This window comes from Rhagoletis zephyria, unplaced genomic scaffold (assembly GCF_001687245.7).
Source record: "Rhagoletis zephyria isolate East Lansing unplaced genomic scaffold, Rhagoletis_zephyria_1.1 Rzeph_scaffold_02734, whole genome shotgun sequence".
NCBI classification, from domain to species: domain Eukaryota; kingdom Metazoa; phylum Arthropoda; class Insecta; order Diptera; family Tephritidae; genus Rhagoletis; species Rhagoletis zephyria.
In genome coordinates this window covers 58,775-76,122 of record NW_016159818.1, presented here as the reverse complement: position 1 = coordinate 76,122, position 17,348 = coordinate 58,775, and the positions used below count along the sequence as shown (strand labels likewise).

The 17,348-nt window shown below is 36.8% G+C and overlaps 1 protein-coding gene across 1 annotated transcript in view; it reads left to right on the top strand.

The window, feature by feature from the left end:
• The first annotated feature begins 10,300 nt into the window (after window positions 1–10,300).
• Window positions 10,301–17,348, top strand: part of Nost (Nostrin) — a 9,010-nt gene continuing 1,962 nt past the window's right edge. Inside the window, 4 exon segments of the mRNA XM_017622224.1 lie at window positions 10,301–12,402; window positions 12,633–12,718; window positions 12,777–13,002; window positions 13,081–13,830. Of these exon segments, the coding sequence (XP_017477713.1) occupies window positions 10,480–12,402; window positions 12,633–12,718; window positions 12,777–13,002; window positions 13,081–13,830 (2,985 nt within the window). The 5' untranslated portion in view covers window positions 10,301–10,479.

The following is a 17,348-nucleotide window of genomic DNA, read 5'->3' as shown; positions in this document are numbered from 1 at the left end:
TATTCCGCCGAATTGATAACCTCCCCCTTTTTTGAGGTCGGTTAAAAATGAATAAAAATTAATTTCTTTCAAAATATTTTTGGCGGCTGCCTCGGCTGGCTCGCTCGATATCCATCTTAAAGGCCTAAAACCGCAATGGACTATTTGCATAACATCGGTCCTTCACGGCACTCCGCAAAAAAGTCCCACGGTTTGCTGGACTTAACGCGCAAAAGATCGATTGTGGAATGGACTGTGCGGCATAGTGTCTCATCCCGCTGAAACCAAACATCGTGCAAGTCCATGTCTTCTCAAGCGATCGCCGTTGACCGAAATGACGTTTCCAGCAATATTTTCAAAGACGATATGGATTAAGATATTGATGAGCCTTGATATTTACTACGATATTCATAAAAATATTGAAATACTTATCGATAAGTTTTATGATTAAAATATCGATGAATATGTCGATAATGGCATAGGTAAATATATTTCATAATGGTCATATCAAAATATACTATATGCATATATCGAGCGGCGGCGACTGTGGTGCAGTGGTTAGCAGTGCGCGCTACTATTTCGCAGGGTCTGAGTTCAAGCCCGGATCAATCCAACAAAAAAAAAAAATCTAATAGCGGTCGCCCCTCGACTGGCAACGGCAAACCTCCGAGTGTATTTCTGCCATGAAAAACAGCTTCTCATACAAATACAATCGCCGGTTGAAGTCGGCGTAAAACTGTAGATCCCTCCCCTTTGTGTGACTTCATCAAGACGCATGCCACAAATCGGAGGAGAAGCTCGGCTCGACTAACATATGTGTAAGCGCCAATCTATTATCATTATTATACATACATATACCGAGCACTAGCCGCTAAAATAACGAAAGCAACATGTGTTTTTTTTTGTTTTTGATGCAGAAATGCATCTCGACACTCTATATTTATTTCTGCATCAAAAGTAAAATTCTGAAAAAAATCTTGCTTACGATATTTTCGCAATTAAGACTTGTTTGTAGATGAACATTCCGATACGTATGCACATATATCGAAAAAAATTACAAATACATATGTATACCTATTAATATTAGGTGCAATCCCGTATTCTTCGGACTCGGACTAGTAAAACTGTCAAAAAATAAAATTTCGCTCAGTGCGAGAGAGTAACATTGAAAAGTACGGGATCGCTTTCTAGTAAAAAATGGTAACTTCTGTCAACCTCAACATAGGNACATTGAAAAGTACGGGATCGCTTTCTAGTAAAAAATGGTAACTTCTGTCAACCTCAACATAGGCTCCAAATTTTGGTTGTAAATTTTTGCTTATTTTGTATGTAAACACATTCAGCTCACACATGTAAATAACCAAAAATACTTTAAAATTCATTAGAATCCACTTAAACAAGTAATTAAATACTTTGCAACATGAATTAGCAGAGTGCACTTTTCTTTTGTTTACAATTTGGTTGCCAAACACACTACAGCTGATCGTTTGACACATTTACCAGAATTCACCAGCAAAAAATTCTCAGACTAAAACTGGTAACTACTTTCTTTTTTTGTCCTCTCAATAGTCAGAGAACCGAGTACGGGATCGATTTCCAGTAAAATCTGACTGATCGGATCGCAACCAAGAATGATAGAATACAAGATTGCGCCGATAAGAGAGGATTTTTGAGAATAACTTTTGGGTGACGTCACACTGGTGCAATTGCGAGAGAGAAATGCCAAAACGTGAGCAAGAATGGAAGAAGAAGAAAAAATGTTGCAAGGAAAACGTAAACAAGTTGCACAAGTGTGACGTCATGCAAACAACGATTCTGTCAAACTCGTTAAGAGAGGAATAGCGGTCCGAGATCGGCGCAACCTTTGTATTCTCTCAATCGTGGATCGCAACTAATATGTACATAATATCTCATTTTTTCTTGAACAAATCCAAGGTAACCAAACCATTCTACGTCAATAACTCTTTCACTCTACAATAGGGTGATCCAAAAAAAGTTTAAAACGTAAAGCTCTCATACCCTTAACATTTTTCAAAATGGTAAAAGAATACCCGCATTTTTATGTTAAAAAAATTTTATTTAGAACTGCCTCAAAGCCCATGAAGTTCTCCATGTATTTTATATGGAGGAAAAACAAATTTCAAAGAAAACGTGCTATTCCCCATATAAAGTACAAAGAAAACTTCCTAGGCTTTGAGGCAGTTCTAAATATCAAAAAAAAAGAAAAAAAAATACCGACATAGGTACTTGTTTTCCATTTAGAAAAATTCTATGGCGTGAGAGCTTAACATTTAAAAAATTTTTCCCGCATGTATTTTTGGACAACCCTACTCTACAGCCTTAGCATCGACTTTAATTCAAAAAAATTTCCTACATTATTTCAATTATTCTCTGCAACACCTTTATCACTCAAAACGTATCGCTGACCATGCATTCTACACTCGAAGTTCGCGACAGGCTCTCATTACTGCCTATCACTAGCTGTCCTATTCATAACGCATTCATCATTTTCAGCATCCCCGGTGGCCAAACTATTTATAACCATAGAGTAGTAATCAAAGTCATCTGCAACAAAACCCACTTGACATTCTAAGAATGCCTCTCAAAAGAGTTACACTGCAATCTTCCGCATTTGAGGCAAGTGTGCACATCCGTACCCTCATAGCAATAGGTATATACATACATATGCAGTTGGCGTTACTTTGCTACATAATTAGATGTTGAATTCCATGTAAAGATTACACATTTTTCTTTATTTTTATTTTTCTAGTTCTTTTGCTCCTTCAATGCCACTTCAGGCCCGACAGGCAGGCAGCCTATATAACTTCTTCATTGCAATTCGCTCGTTTGTTTCCACCCAATTCCTTACTTGCCATGCTATGTTACTACGCATGCCTATACAAAGGACAACCGCCATGAAGTATGCAATTAGCATGCAAACACTCCGCGTTACCCGTCCCACAGAAAAGCAGCGCAAGTGTACTTGCAAGTAATTGAAGTGGGAGTTGCTTTTGTCTACAATACATACAATTATTTTTATACTAGAAATGGTTAATTTTATTGCAACGCATAGTCATAATTTTGCGACGTTATCAGCTGCAAGCTGCATATCTTGAATTGAGAAAGAATTTATACATATGCACATGCATAGAACTCTGAAGTATCTGCAGATGCTTCATGCATGCTACACGGTCACTTATGTATGTACCTTGGAGTCCTCGTCGCATTCTCAGCTACACGCTTAGGTCTATGAGATGTACCTAATTGTATGAGTTCCCACTGCTGTTATGTTACCATCCTCTGATTCCAAGTCACTTAGTGAATTTAATGTTTAAATAAAGACTTTTGCACGAGCATACATACATATGTACATACATTATAAGAATTATTGTGTAGGCATATCTTTTGCTTAAATGTTGCGGATCGAGTGGCCTTCGATTGCTTTGCTGCCCTTTCGTTGAACTTTTGTCCTCATGCGCATAGTTGGCTTGTAAAGCTGTGAGCCGCAGGGCAATTTAAGCGCGATTGCTTCATTTTGATTATATGCTCTTTTTGATTCTTTTGGCATTTTATTGCTCACGTTTTATACAATTTCTTTTAACAAAAAATTTATTTATAAAACAATTGACGTTTTTTCTGCAATACAATCATTTATAATTGAAATTTTGCGTACGCAAGAAATTGAAGTTCACTTGAAAATTCCCAGCAATCTCATCTACCAGTTTTATACCAGTTTACAACTACTTTGCTTTTTGGCTGAGTTATTTCGTTCCATGATTGTTTTTCGAAGTTAAGAGGTGATAGAGTAACTATGTAGATAGTTCATAGCTTGTTCTTATATGATTCAGCAATCACTTGTTGAGTTGCCGCGAGCCCATCCACCGAGTTACACCATTTGTTCACATCAATGCAGACAGACATATCCTTCTGCACTTGGTCCTTCCTTTTTATATGGGAAGCAGTTGTTTTCGTTCCCCATGCGCGAATGCCAGGTCAAAATTCATTCCATTGGAACATCAGCCATACGTACGACATATCCAAGCCAGCATGGCCGTTTTATTTTTTTCGCGTTTAGCTATATACACGCCATTAAAAGGCTCCTGGATTGTGCTATCATTTCATCTTTCCTAGTACAAGTCGCTTACACGAACCGGACCATTGATCTTGTGCAGAATAGTTTCCTCTAAATGTCCTCAAATGAAATGAGAAGGCTATCTTTTTTCATCAGCGTTCATCGTTCTTTGACAGACAAATGTACTGGCGTGATGAAAGATTTGCGGAGCATAATTTTTGTTCGTCGAAAGAATGCTTTGTTTTTTGCTCTCAGCTTGTTGGGCGGATGTGTTTTGTTTCGATTTCGTTAACCGCTGGCCCAGCCTGTTATGCCTCCTTCTTTGCATTTGCTCTATTGGGCCTTAACGCTGAGTTTGAATCTGGTATGAAAATTTCAAATCGCACCTAATTTGTGGCAAAAATTGTACTTTGTACGAGTTTGTCTTTTGCAATTTTTCTGTAGCTCTCGTTATTTACGATATTGGGACAAAAATTGAGAATTACATGAAAATATTGCGTTTAGTGACCCGTACTAACTCGCTGGTGGGAGTTAGAGTTACGCCGCAATATTGCATTCAAATCTGCAGGAAAATCATTGATCACGATTTTACCATCTAATGCCTCTGAGCTATAGAATTTTGAAGAAAAACAACCAAAGTTTACGAGTATTTTGAACGGAAAATCTTTGCACGCCTTGGTCGAACACGTAATATGAATATTAAGGGCTCAAATTTTGAGGGAACTTGTTTTTGATATTTTCCACAAAATATCGAGGTGGGAGTAAAATAAAATAGTCGCTCTAAAAAGAGCACCCTAATGTATAGGCACGGTGACTCGCAGAAGTATTTTGTATTGACTTTTTACAATTTTGAAACTGATCTTAACACTAAATTTTTTTCATACTTATTAATCAGATTTTTATAATTCGATTAGGAAGTTTTATAGCCCATTCAATTTTTGTGCAAAAATTAAATTGTTAAAAAATTCCTTTGATTTTGTGAGTTCAGGTGAGGTGAGGTGATTTAAAATGAGCTGTGATACATAACCCAACATAACATAAAACATAATACAGCATAACAAAACATAACATAACATAGCACAACATAACATAACATGAAATAACGAACCATAGCGTAACACCGAAACATAACGTAACACCGAAACATAACGTAACACAACATATCATAACATAGCATGAAATAATATAACATAACATAGCACAACATACAAAACAACATGCCATACCATAACATAACATAATATAACATGAAATAACTTAACATAACGTAACCTAATATAACATAAAATACCAGTTCAGTTCTATATTTTCTTTGCACCTCCATTTATCTCTATGGCTTTCTATATGACTTCCTCTATCTCCATCTATGTATGTCTCCATTTTTTTATCTTTATATTTATCTTTTATTTTTTATCTATATGTCTTTTCCTTTACCTGTATCCTGACCTTTATCTTCATCTGCACACTCATCCCCGCTTTTGTCATTATTTATTTAAGTCTTTGTCTTTATAACTATTTAGATTTCTTTGCTTTTATTTTAGTCTTTGCCTTTATCCTTTTCTTCACCTATATATTTAACTTTACCCTACTCCTTGTATTAATCTTAATTAAAATCTTAGCTTAAACCGCAGCTAAGCACGTTTCATTAATTCACTATCAATATTAAAGTATACATTTAGGAGGCATTTCCGGCCCAACCATGTACACGTTTGGTATTTGTATTGATGCCACTTTGAATTGATTTTTGCGCTTTATTTTAAACTAATTAGAAATTTGAGGAACTCCCTGCACATCAGCATCAAAATACCTGTCGAATGACATATAATGCTTTATACCTTGGAAGTAAAGTTTAGCCGTAAAAGGGGTGTAAAGAAAAGTGTCCAAATTTTGAAATTTTTTACATGGTTTTTGTTGCATAATGAAATGAAAACGAATGCAAAATACTTCTGCGAGTCACTGTAGGCGCCAATAATCCATTAAAACTGATCGAATTTTAATTGGTATTGTCTTTGTTCTAATTTACACAAAAAATTGCCATGTTGTCTTGCATGGGCATTTATAAAAGTAAATCAATTTGTAAGGCTTCCACAAATTAAATTAATAGATTAGTGGTAGTGATTTACTGTTTCACGCCAATGTATGTACCTACCAGCAATAAGCCTGGCCAATGAGTTGAATGGCAGATTGGTAAATAAGTAGGTTGGTCGGCTGGATGAGTGATTATGCCAATAAAGCAAAAATAAAACGCACAAAACAAACTTTTTTTTCGAGAAACGTTTCGAATGCCTTCGATGGACAACGAATAAGAAAGGGACTCGTTGAAATATGATGAAAACTTTCCAGGTTAAATACCGACACACAAATTGTGCAGAAATGCAAAAATACAAAAAGTCACACGATAGTCTATTAAGTACAATAAAAACAAACTGTCGCAAAGCTAACCGAATGGCTACTTATTGAGCGGACGTTTACCAAATAAAAAGAGAAAGAAGTAATAAAACGACCACCAGCAAAAGCACATAGTGTTAATTCAGTTTGTATTTTTATTTTCCCGCAAACTAATAGCAAATGCAATAAAAAGGTTATAAAACAAAAGCTTAGTAAAAAGGAAATTATAAAAAAAAAAATACAAAAAACACAGCTTAAAGCAAACATTTGTGGTTTTTGTTGTATCTACTTACTGTGCACTTAAAGAATTGACCTAATGCATTATTACCGCAGTCAGCATAAAAGGTTAAAAGGCCAACAAAACGGTGCAACTACAGCTGAAACAACTACTGTCTCAACAACTGCTGCTAATCTAAATTTCTCACTGCTGACAGTTGGCTTCTTGTTGACGATTGAAGTGTTTACCTATTGCCTACTCTTCTTCAATCACCTGCGCAAGTTGCAAACCACAACTACAACAGCAACAAATTGATAATGGCAACCGATTTTAGGGCGGTTTTTGTTGCAAAATAAAACAAAGTGTGCAACGGTGTGATGCGAGGCATGCGAAGCGGCTGGTTGAAGGTGATTGAGAGCAGTCGCCATTGAGAACATACTTACATAAGTACTTGTGCTGATATCTACATTAAAAAACCAACCAACCGAAAGTGGTATGCATTTACATACATGTGTATGTATGTATGTATGTACGTGCGATAAAAAATTGTGTCGCAGCAGTTGAAAGGAAGGTGAAAGGGCTAAACTTATTTGCACATTTCTCAATAAGGCTTCTTGCGAAATGAATGTGGCTTAGTTTTTTGAAGCGCGAAAAAATTATGAAATATGTACGTCTTCAAAAAAATCTTTGCTTAGTCTACTCTGAAAATGCGTTTGCAGCTTTTTAACTGTTGAGGTATGTTTTTGTTAAATTTGAAAATCAAAGACATTTTGCATGATGCATGACGTTCGTATTTTGCAGTTACTTATTAATAGTTGCAGACTAATATGGCAAATCTTGCATGAATGAAAGTTGAATTTTTTGATGGAATGCGTTTTTTGTATTATTAGGTGAGCATCGTATCGTATCGTATCTTGCATGGTTCGATCGACTACATTATGTTGCGTATNTAATTTACATTTTTGTCTGCTGGTTTTTTTATTGTTGTTGTATTGACTTCAAATCATTATGAGAGAGGGAGTAGGGATGTACCAACAAGAATATTCAACAAAAGGATGAAAGTCGTTAGAACTTGGAAATATAGCGGTGGCTGAAACAAAAAGGGTTAAACCATGTTACAGTTATGCTCGTCAGTGTACATATAGGTATCTATCTAGGACGGCCTTCTTCTAGCTAGATCTAATGCTGACTACACACGCTTCGACCATTGCCTCGTGTGTAGCAGTGTTGCTTAAAAAGCATCAAGTTAACACTTGTGTAAGTCACTGCATATAGGTATGTATGTATGTACATACATAAATACATATACGTACTATCTTAAATGTATGGATAAGTGTACGTATGCAAGCATAGTGCGTCTATTGTTAAAGAGTGTTTTAATAGCCCTATAAAAACAAAATTAAACGATAAAACTATAGTAATTCTTATGATTGTAGCTAATGGATTTGTTCAAATTTGCATTAAATAATTTTCTTCTGAACTAAATTCTTCTTGGATAAACATATGAAATTATAACATTAAAGCGATTTAAAAAGCTTATACAAAGAATGTTTACATGTATGTATGTATATATTAGAGTGGTTCTTAAAAACACTATTTTTGGAAATTCATAAACGCTACATCAGAATATTGTTATTTGTGATAAAAAGACACTTTTTTTTTGAAAAAAAAAAAAATTTTAGAGGTCGCGCTGGCCGGTTTTTTATAAAAACGCCGATGTTCTAATTTTTTTTTATTTTCTTGACATCTTAAAATGTTGCTAAAAATTTGATACTGCACGATTTACACATTGTCATGGGTTGGAACTTGTTACCAGGGGGTTCCTGGGGTTGCTAGTTAGGGATCTGAAGTCAGTTTTTCAAAATTCAAAATGGCGGATCCAAAATGGCGATCCAGTTTTTTTAATTATTGGATTTGTTCGAAACCAGGCACTCGAAAGTTATTGGGGTCGCCGATTACGTATCTGAAGTCAACTTTTTGAAATTCAAAATGGTTGATCCAATATGGCGATCAAATAAAAAAAAAATACTCAAATTAAAACGTTGGTACTGAACGAGTTACGCATTGTTTCTGGGATTGCTGATTACGAATCTGACGTCAGATTTTCGAAAACCGAAATGCAATTTTTTTGGTTGAAGGTGTTTGGCGTATTTTCTATACAAAGCATGTTCGACAATTTTCTTTTATATGGAGGACACAGCCAGCAAAAAAAAATGCCAACGAAATTTTTTAAACAGGTGGCAACCCTTCTACATGTAAAAGTAAATGATTTTGCAAACCATTTCGATTGATACCCATATTTTAATATCCAATTCATTTAAATTATCAAATACTTTTAATGCAATTTTAACATGTGGCAACCATTTAAAAAAATAAATAAATCCACAGTCCAAGCCTTGCAATTTGACACCTCAATTTTGAAAATATGCCTAACTATATGTATATACCTATGTAAATGAAACATGGTTAACAGCAAATTTTTATATTAAAGAAAGCATTGAAATGCAATTAAACTTGTATGAGGTCCTTTCCACATCCATTTATTATAGTTACTTCCTAGACAAAATTTGGAAATTTCTAAACCTTATTTTAACTAAATTGAACACAACTCAATGTAGACGCGTACATACCTAAGTATAACAAAGAGAAGCCTATATGAAATTCACAAAATTTAGGTATGTGGCACCCCCATTTTACAAATCGTGAATGTAACATCTCCTCACAGCCTTTTGCAAATTTAAAATGTGGATACTGAGCCACATATTTAGTAGCCTCTATATTTCTCGTTTTTCTCTTGCCGTTCAGCCACTCCTACATATGTATCATTAACTCAAAGTATTTTAAATTTTGTATAAGCTTTTGCTGGCTAAATATTTTCCACATATGTACATACTTTTTGATCTGTTCCATTGCAATGCGACCTGAGATATTTGTACATATATAAATTGTAACACAAAACTTTGCGCTAAATCTGAGCACTACATCAAAATTTAAGAGAGTAAAAAAAATTAATAATTTTGTTACTTCTATCTACTAAAATTTTACGCCACCTCCGAATGGCAGAAATAAATACGGAGGTTTGTCATTGCCTGACGGGGACGACCGCTGTTAGAAACAACAGTTTCTAATTTAAGATGTTGCTCGGACTAGGTAGTGAAGTCAAGTCCTTGTAGAGCGCACCTCTAACCACACGGTTACAGCGGCAGACAGACTCTTAGACAAAAGGCTTTTAGACTTCAAGTAACGCTAAGTTTAGAAAGGTGTCTATTTCGCGAACTTTTTGTCGACAACTCGCACATCTTCAATGGATATTTACTTATGGTTGGTGCTTCAATGGCATTGATTTGTAGATGGCCAAAGAGTATCAAATAAAAGCAACATTTTACAGGTCAAATTTGAGAAATACTTTTACAAAAACTCCACAAGTTTCATCAACAAAAAATGCATTAAAACACAGCACTTGAGTTATCAGCTTTTTATCAAATACTAAAATAAAGTTTTATTTGTATAGTATATGTACTTGAGTTGAGTATTTACTTTTAAGCACATTTAAGCATACATACAAGTAAGTAAGTTATATGCATGATTAAGTTGGCGCCTCAGCAACGCTTTAAATGCTCCGCTATTTCAACCTTTTGCACATCATTTACTTTTGTCTAAAAGCTAATAAAAATAATAATGAGTGTTAAAAAAGTCAAACCAAAAATTTAACGAACGTCAATTTCAAAGGTTAATGAGCGCAGCTCTCCAAGCAACGCTGCCAAAGTGGACATTTTAATCTGCGCATTAATGAGTATTAGCAGCTTAGTTGGAAGTGAAGAAAATGAATCGTTTACGCACGCAAAAATTTAAACTAAATACAGAAGCCAGCAATACCAACATCAACAACAACAACAACAACGATGTAAATACCAACCGCAACAACAATGTAAACGCAAGCCTATCAACTACCGCTGGCCTACTGAACAAGTTGACGAAGCGTTACTCCACGCTCAGCCATCGCATTACGCGTCGCCATAATGTTGGCCGCAAAGGCAGTTCACCACAGAAAGTCGCTTCAGGCAGTTACGACATGACCGGCGCGCATTCGGATGATCATCGTTTAGAGATTGGTGCACCAGTTTTGATATCGACCACAACACTGGATGCCGATCGGTTTGATGTGAGTGAGGAGCGCTTGCGACAGATTGGTGGTGGTATAGCGGTCACAAGCACTATGGTGCGCACAATCAATATACACTCGTCCTCACCGCAGATGCCGTCATCAGGCAGTGAAACGGAGGTGTATGCGGACGCGCTCAGCACGCCACCTGTTGCCGATGAGCCAGTCGAGCCAGCTGGTGAAGAGGAGGAGGAGCAGTATGTGCTCGCATTGAGCACACCGAAGCGGCCATCAGATGAGGCAGTTCCTGCCAACTTGAAGGGGCGCCCCTTTGTGAAAGTGCCAATATTTCCAGTACCAGAGTGTAATACACAAGATGTGGCGTCCGCCAGTTCAACCAAAGCATCTGCAAACTCTGAAGCTGAGCGTGCCGTCGACGCGGTCGTTTTGTCGCCAACCAAGCCACGTATACCGACACCACCACCCAAATTGCGTCGACGTCAACACTCGAAGTCAGCACAAAATTTGCATCGCGCCGAAATGAAGATATTTCTGCAGAAGACACCATCGATGACTTTGGATTTGAAAATGACAACAGCGGATCTGGAGAACTGCCGCGACTTACCGCGTTTGCCGGAACTTTTTGGCGTCAGCAAGTGCAGCCTCGCGCCCTCTGATTACGAGGACAATGATGCCGACAAGGAGAACTCATCGCCTTCGGTTGAACTGTCACCGCCACAGTGCAAAAGTGATCCGAACACGCCATTATGCGCTGAGCAAAAGGTTTGCGGCTACCTGGCACAGCAGCAACATTTCAAAAGCGTTGACTCTTTGGACATGCGGCATACGAACGGCAAGCGACGAAGCGTTGTCTTTTCCAGTAATAATTCGATCAACCAACGTGGTTCAAAAAATAGCCTCACCAGTCAAGTTAGTCACGCTAGCACTATAGAGGAATTCGATCTGAAGTCTGTAAGCTGCCAGAGTTTAAATGCGCAAACTTTGTTTGTCTCCATCGATGAACTCAACGAGATCACGCGTCAGATCAACGAATCGGAGGAATTCAATCAGGACATAGACTTAGAATACTGTCTACACCGCGACAATCTGAAACCGAGTGAACGCCGAATTACGCTTTTGAAGAATAAAAACTCGCGTTTGATAAGTTTCAACAACAATAAAGAGAAGCTGCGGAAAGGTTGGCATGGTGTGAAGCACTGGATTGGCGAAGAGAGTACGAAGCTGAAGGAGGTGGTGCAGAAGCAAGCGAACCTACAACGCGTGGCTACCTCGAAGCTAAGCCTCAACACGTCGGAATGCCGGCAGTCGCCATCTGTGCATGGCAGCGTGCTTTTACGTAGCGGCGGGGGCGGTAGTCGAGTGGGCATGCCAGTGCTGCGCGATAGTGATACCAGTGCTGCCAGTAGCAACCTGCAACAGTCGCCAGACGCCACGGCAGGAGCATTAACCAATGCAAATACGTCTTTTGGTGTGAGTACTGATGATTTGGTGGATGGGAGTGGTGTGGGTGGCGGTGGTGATGGTGATGGTACAGCGGAGCGAGAAGAAGACCAGGAGTCGTCTTTTACCCAACGGCCAGCTGATGAGTCATCAACAGCTGAAAAATGTGCCAAACTCTTGGAGGTAAGTAAGGAGATCTTAGGGAGTGGTGAAGAAGGGATTTTACAAAGGCACTTAAATAATGAGCGGTATGTAGGTAATATAGTATTTACTCATGAACTAGGTTAAGGCACTTATAAGTATGCTTAAGTCCCTTAGGTTCATAGAAATGTGTCCGCTTTGTGGTTTCCAAGTGGTTAGGCATTACTTTCCATTAATAGAAATGTTGAAAATTATTTTCTTTGCTCTTTCAGGGTCAAAATGGCTTCGAAGAACTGCGACGTTACGTGAAACAAGGTGGCGACTTCGGAAAGGAACTTATAATAATATTACAAGAAAGGTAAAAGATTTTATTTAATTTTTAATTTAAAAAAAATGTAATTAGGTTATTTCTACAGAGTTGAGTCTGAAACATTATACTCGAAATCTCTCTCAAAAATGGCTAACAAATTGAACAAAGCCTGTCGTGAACTGCCCGGCAGCATAGCCGATGCTTGGCGTGGTGTGGCTACCGAAATGGAGAATCGCAGCGACATCCATCGCCAATTGTCGGCCTCACTCACAGACGAGATAGTCAAACCACTCAAAAATATAATCGATGCACATCACAAAACTCGAAAGTCGGTGAGTATCCCTGAGTAAGGTAATGCGCGCTAATAATCGACTAACTTCTTAAAATTTATCCCCCCCTCAAAAAAAAAGGTTGAGAGCAACGTCGATAAGGCGGCTCGTACGCTGGCCGAGTGGCGTGTCAGCGAGGCTAAAGCCAAAAAGTCTTCACACACAGCAGCTCGTGAGAATGAGAAGCTGCAAGATGCGTTGTTGGATGTACGAATACAGAAATCCCCATCGATTGCATTGTTACACCAGGGACCTAACAAACTTGCTGCCGAAAAAGAGATCAGATCGGCCGAAAAGGATTGTGCCAAATTGGACAGCAAACGTAAGAAAGCCGAGGAGGCTGTAAAGCGTGCCGACGTCGAATACTATACGCTCTGCATACGCGCTGAGCGCGCTCGTGTCGATTGGGAAATGGCCGTGCTGCGTGGCTCTTCACTGCTACAGAATATCGAAAATCAGCGCTTGGTCAATATGAAAAATTTCATTGCAAACTATTCGCAGCTAACATCGAATATGAATCCAATATTGGATGGTTTGATGCAACGCTTGCAGCCACAAGTGGAAGCTTGCAATGTATTGAAGGATATGCAAGTGGTTAAGAATATACGCCGCAATTCAGAGGGTCCCAGCGAACAGTTATTGCCTGATTTCTATTGCGAACACACCACATTGGCGATGAATCGGGAGAGACGTAAGCATGCGCTTATCAAGCTTCTGCAGTTGGTCAAGGCAGATTTGGAACGCGAACGACGATCAAGAAATGGACTAAAAGGACTATCGCAGTCGCTGAACAATCAGGAGAATCAGAATATCACCGACAAGTTGTATCATGTAAGTGTAAATTATTATTTTGCTCTACATACATATTTTGGTTAGAGAGTCTTCTTATCGAAAACAGTGTGTGTAAACGATATTTAAGGCTCCTTTATATGTTGACTTCTTCGTACATCTATATATGAATATTTTATGTCCATCTACGGCCTTTGTGATTGCAATTCTTTTTTTCATTTAAAACTTGTACTGGCAACAGCTTTTTAGAAAATAGTATGCAACACTAGCCTAATAATTTTAACAAGTAATTGCTAGAAGTAACAAATTGAAGATCGAGAAGGGGGTTCTAATTTATTCTAGCAAGATTTTTTATGGGTGTAATTCTCTCAAAAATGTATTATTCTTTGCTGCTGAAAAAATTATAGTTGTTGATAGACCAACAGAAATAAGATTGAAAGATCCTTCACAGCAACACATTTCGAAAGCCAACTTATACCGCTTGACGAAAGTTGGAGCGAAATTGTTGTGAATACCCAATTTTTATATAGGAACGGGCATTCCAGACCGGGTTTTTGTTTTTCTATAAAAAAAACTCTAATTTTTTGCTTTTCGGTAACATAAATGGAAATGGTTAATTTAATAAATTTTGGAAGTGTGGCAAATCTCTTATAAAATGCTTTCAAACTAAATTGGTGTAATTACGAAAGATACAATTAATTAGTTGACTAATTAAACTTTTAAAACAGTAAGTGATTCTCTTCAAAAATATTTTGGAGAAAAACATTCTTTATCTTCTTTCCTTAGACCTCGCTTGCTGGACACCCATATCAAAATATTTCATTAAATTTGTTAATTACACTGATTTTGAATTAATAAATAGATGACAACTTTCTTCAAAAATACTTTAAAAATAAGACTGGCTTGAAACTTCTTTCTGCTTACACCCATATTTAATTTAATTTATATTTAATTTGACTTCTTAAATAAATTTATCTTAAATTTCCAAACATATGTCAACCCTCTTCAAAAATGTTTTCGAAATGAAGCTTTCTTAGACCTCTCGTTTATTTGATTTCCATATAAAATAATTAATTTAAATTACTTATTAAAGTAATTTTGAACTCCCAAATAGGTGGCAACCCTCTTAAAAACCATTTTCAAAATAAGGCTTTCTTAAGCCATTTTCATTTGAAACCCAGATAAAAATACTTCATTGAACTTTTTAATAAATATTCAACAATTTTTATTGAGCTTGAGGCCGTTTTTAATGGAAAACTATTGTGGTAGATTATGTAATTGAACTTGTTAAATAAATTGACCTTGAATTTCCAAACATCTGGTAACCCTCATCATTTAACTTTTTCACTAACTTGNAATATTCAACAATTTTTATTGAGCTTGAGGCCGTTTTTAATGGAAAACTACTGTGGTAGATTATGTAATTGAACTTGTTAAATAAATTGACCTTGAATTTCCAAACATCTGGTAACCCTCATCATTTAACTTGTTCACTAACTTAACCTAGAACTCCCAACCTCTTTTCGAAATAAAGCTTACTTAATTCTCTTTTGTTTGATGCTCAGAAGAAAATATTTAATTTAACTTGTTAGTTAAATTGATTTCAACATTTTGAACAGGTGGCAACCCCCTTCAAACTTATTTCGGAATAAATCGGGTTTTCTTTCGACACCCACAATGTTGTAATATTTTATTAAATCTATTATTTAATAAACTTTTGAAAAAGGTGGAAACTCTGTAATCTCATTTACCCCCTAAACTAGCAATTGGGGGCAAACTGAAATATCATCCCACAAACCTTCTAAGGGAGCAATACTGGAACACTCCCATAAAAACCTCCCAAACGAGCAATAATGCAGTGCTCCCGTAAAAGGCATTTGNAATCGGGTTTTCTTTCGACACCCACAATGTTGTAATATTTTATTAAATCTCTTATTTAATAAACTTTTGAAAAAGGTGGAAACTCTGTAATCCCATTTACCCCCTAAACTGGCAATTGGGGGCACACTGAAATATCATCCCACAAACCTTCTAAGGGAGCAATACTGGAGCACTCCCATAATAACCTCCCAAACGAGCAATAACGGAGTACTCCCCATAAAAGTCATCCCGCATTCCTCCCAAACGAGCAATAATGCAGTGCTCCCGTAAAAGCCATCTCGAAACCTCCTCAGGGAGTAGATAAAGAGCATTTTCGTGTGTCCTATCCCTACACTGATTCAATAAGTGTATATTTTTCATTAGGTCAAAACCGGTTTGGGATTCATTAAATATATATATAATAATAAATAAATCGGACATAGCGTTTTGCAGAAACTTTTAAAAATTGGCAACCCATCACAAAATATTTATATCTTACAATAATTTTTCGCCATCTATATCCATATTTCCAACTTCAACTTGTAACGATTTTTTAATCCAATATGGAAATATTCACCGGGTGGCAATGAATCTACAAGGATTTCATTTGGCTGATAGCTTTGTAACGGTTCTTTTTTTGTTGATGATACAGGCCAATTTTCTTTTTTCAAAATAGCGAGCAGCACTGATGGTGCACGANCAATAAGTGTATATTTTTCATTAGGTCAAAACCGGTTTGGGATTCATTAATTTACGCGTCAGTATCTTTAAATAAATATATAATAATACAAAATCGGACATAGCGGTTTGCAGAAACTTTTAAAAATTGGCAACCCATCAAAAAATATTTATATCTTATAATACTTTTTCGCCATTTGGCTGATAGCTTTGTAACGGTTCTTTTTTGTTGATGATACAGGCCAATTTTCTTTTTTCAAAATAGCGAGCAGCACTGATGGTGCACGGTTTTTTATTGTCCAATTAGCGTTTTCGCTTTCCTTTATTTATGTTTATCTTTCGCAATGCGTTTGCTATTCACAATTAAATTCTTCGCCAGGCGTCTTAAATTTCTTTTTGACAAAAATTTATCGCAATCTATAAAACAATTGTAGTTAGTAATTAATCTATACATATAATAAAATTGTAACTGGCCGATGTCAGTACATTATACATAGATATTAAAGAAAAATTAATATAGGGGGTCTAAATTAGAGCAACAAAAGCTAAATTAACAATTTTTAGAATTTTTGTCTGTCTGTCTGTATGTTTGTACGCGCATCACTCAAAAACTAATGCATCGAATTGAATGCAGTTGTCACCGGTGCATTGCTAGAGATCTAACTTAAAATAAGAAAGAAAAAAAAATAGAGTTTCCGCCGGATTGAAAATTGCAGGCTAAGTAAATTGATAGATATTGTAATATGGCTGCCAAAAGAAAGAAGCTGAAGAAGGCTTATACAGCGTTTTTGCTGCATTTAAAATGCAACATTTAGCACTTTCGAACATATGTTTTCGAAGAGCGTTCATGCTATAGCATTTAGCAAATGTACATTTACGCGAGTTCGAAATCATATGCTTTTGACAAACGCCGTGTTGCAGTCTCTTATTTAGATCCGTGTATATTACGATCAATTCTCACGCAGAAGATAATGTGCAAAAACCCTACTGAAAAGGAAAAAATAAATTTTAAACCAAAAATT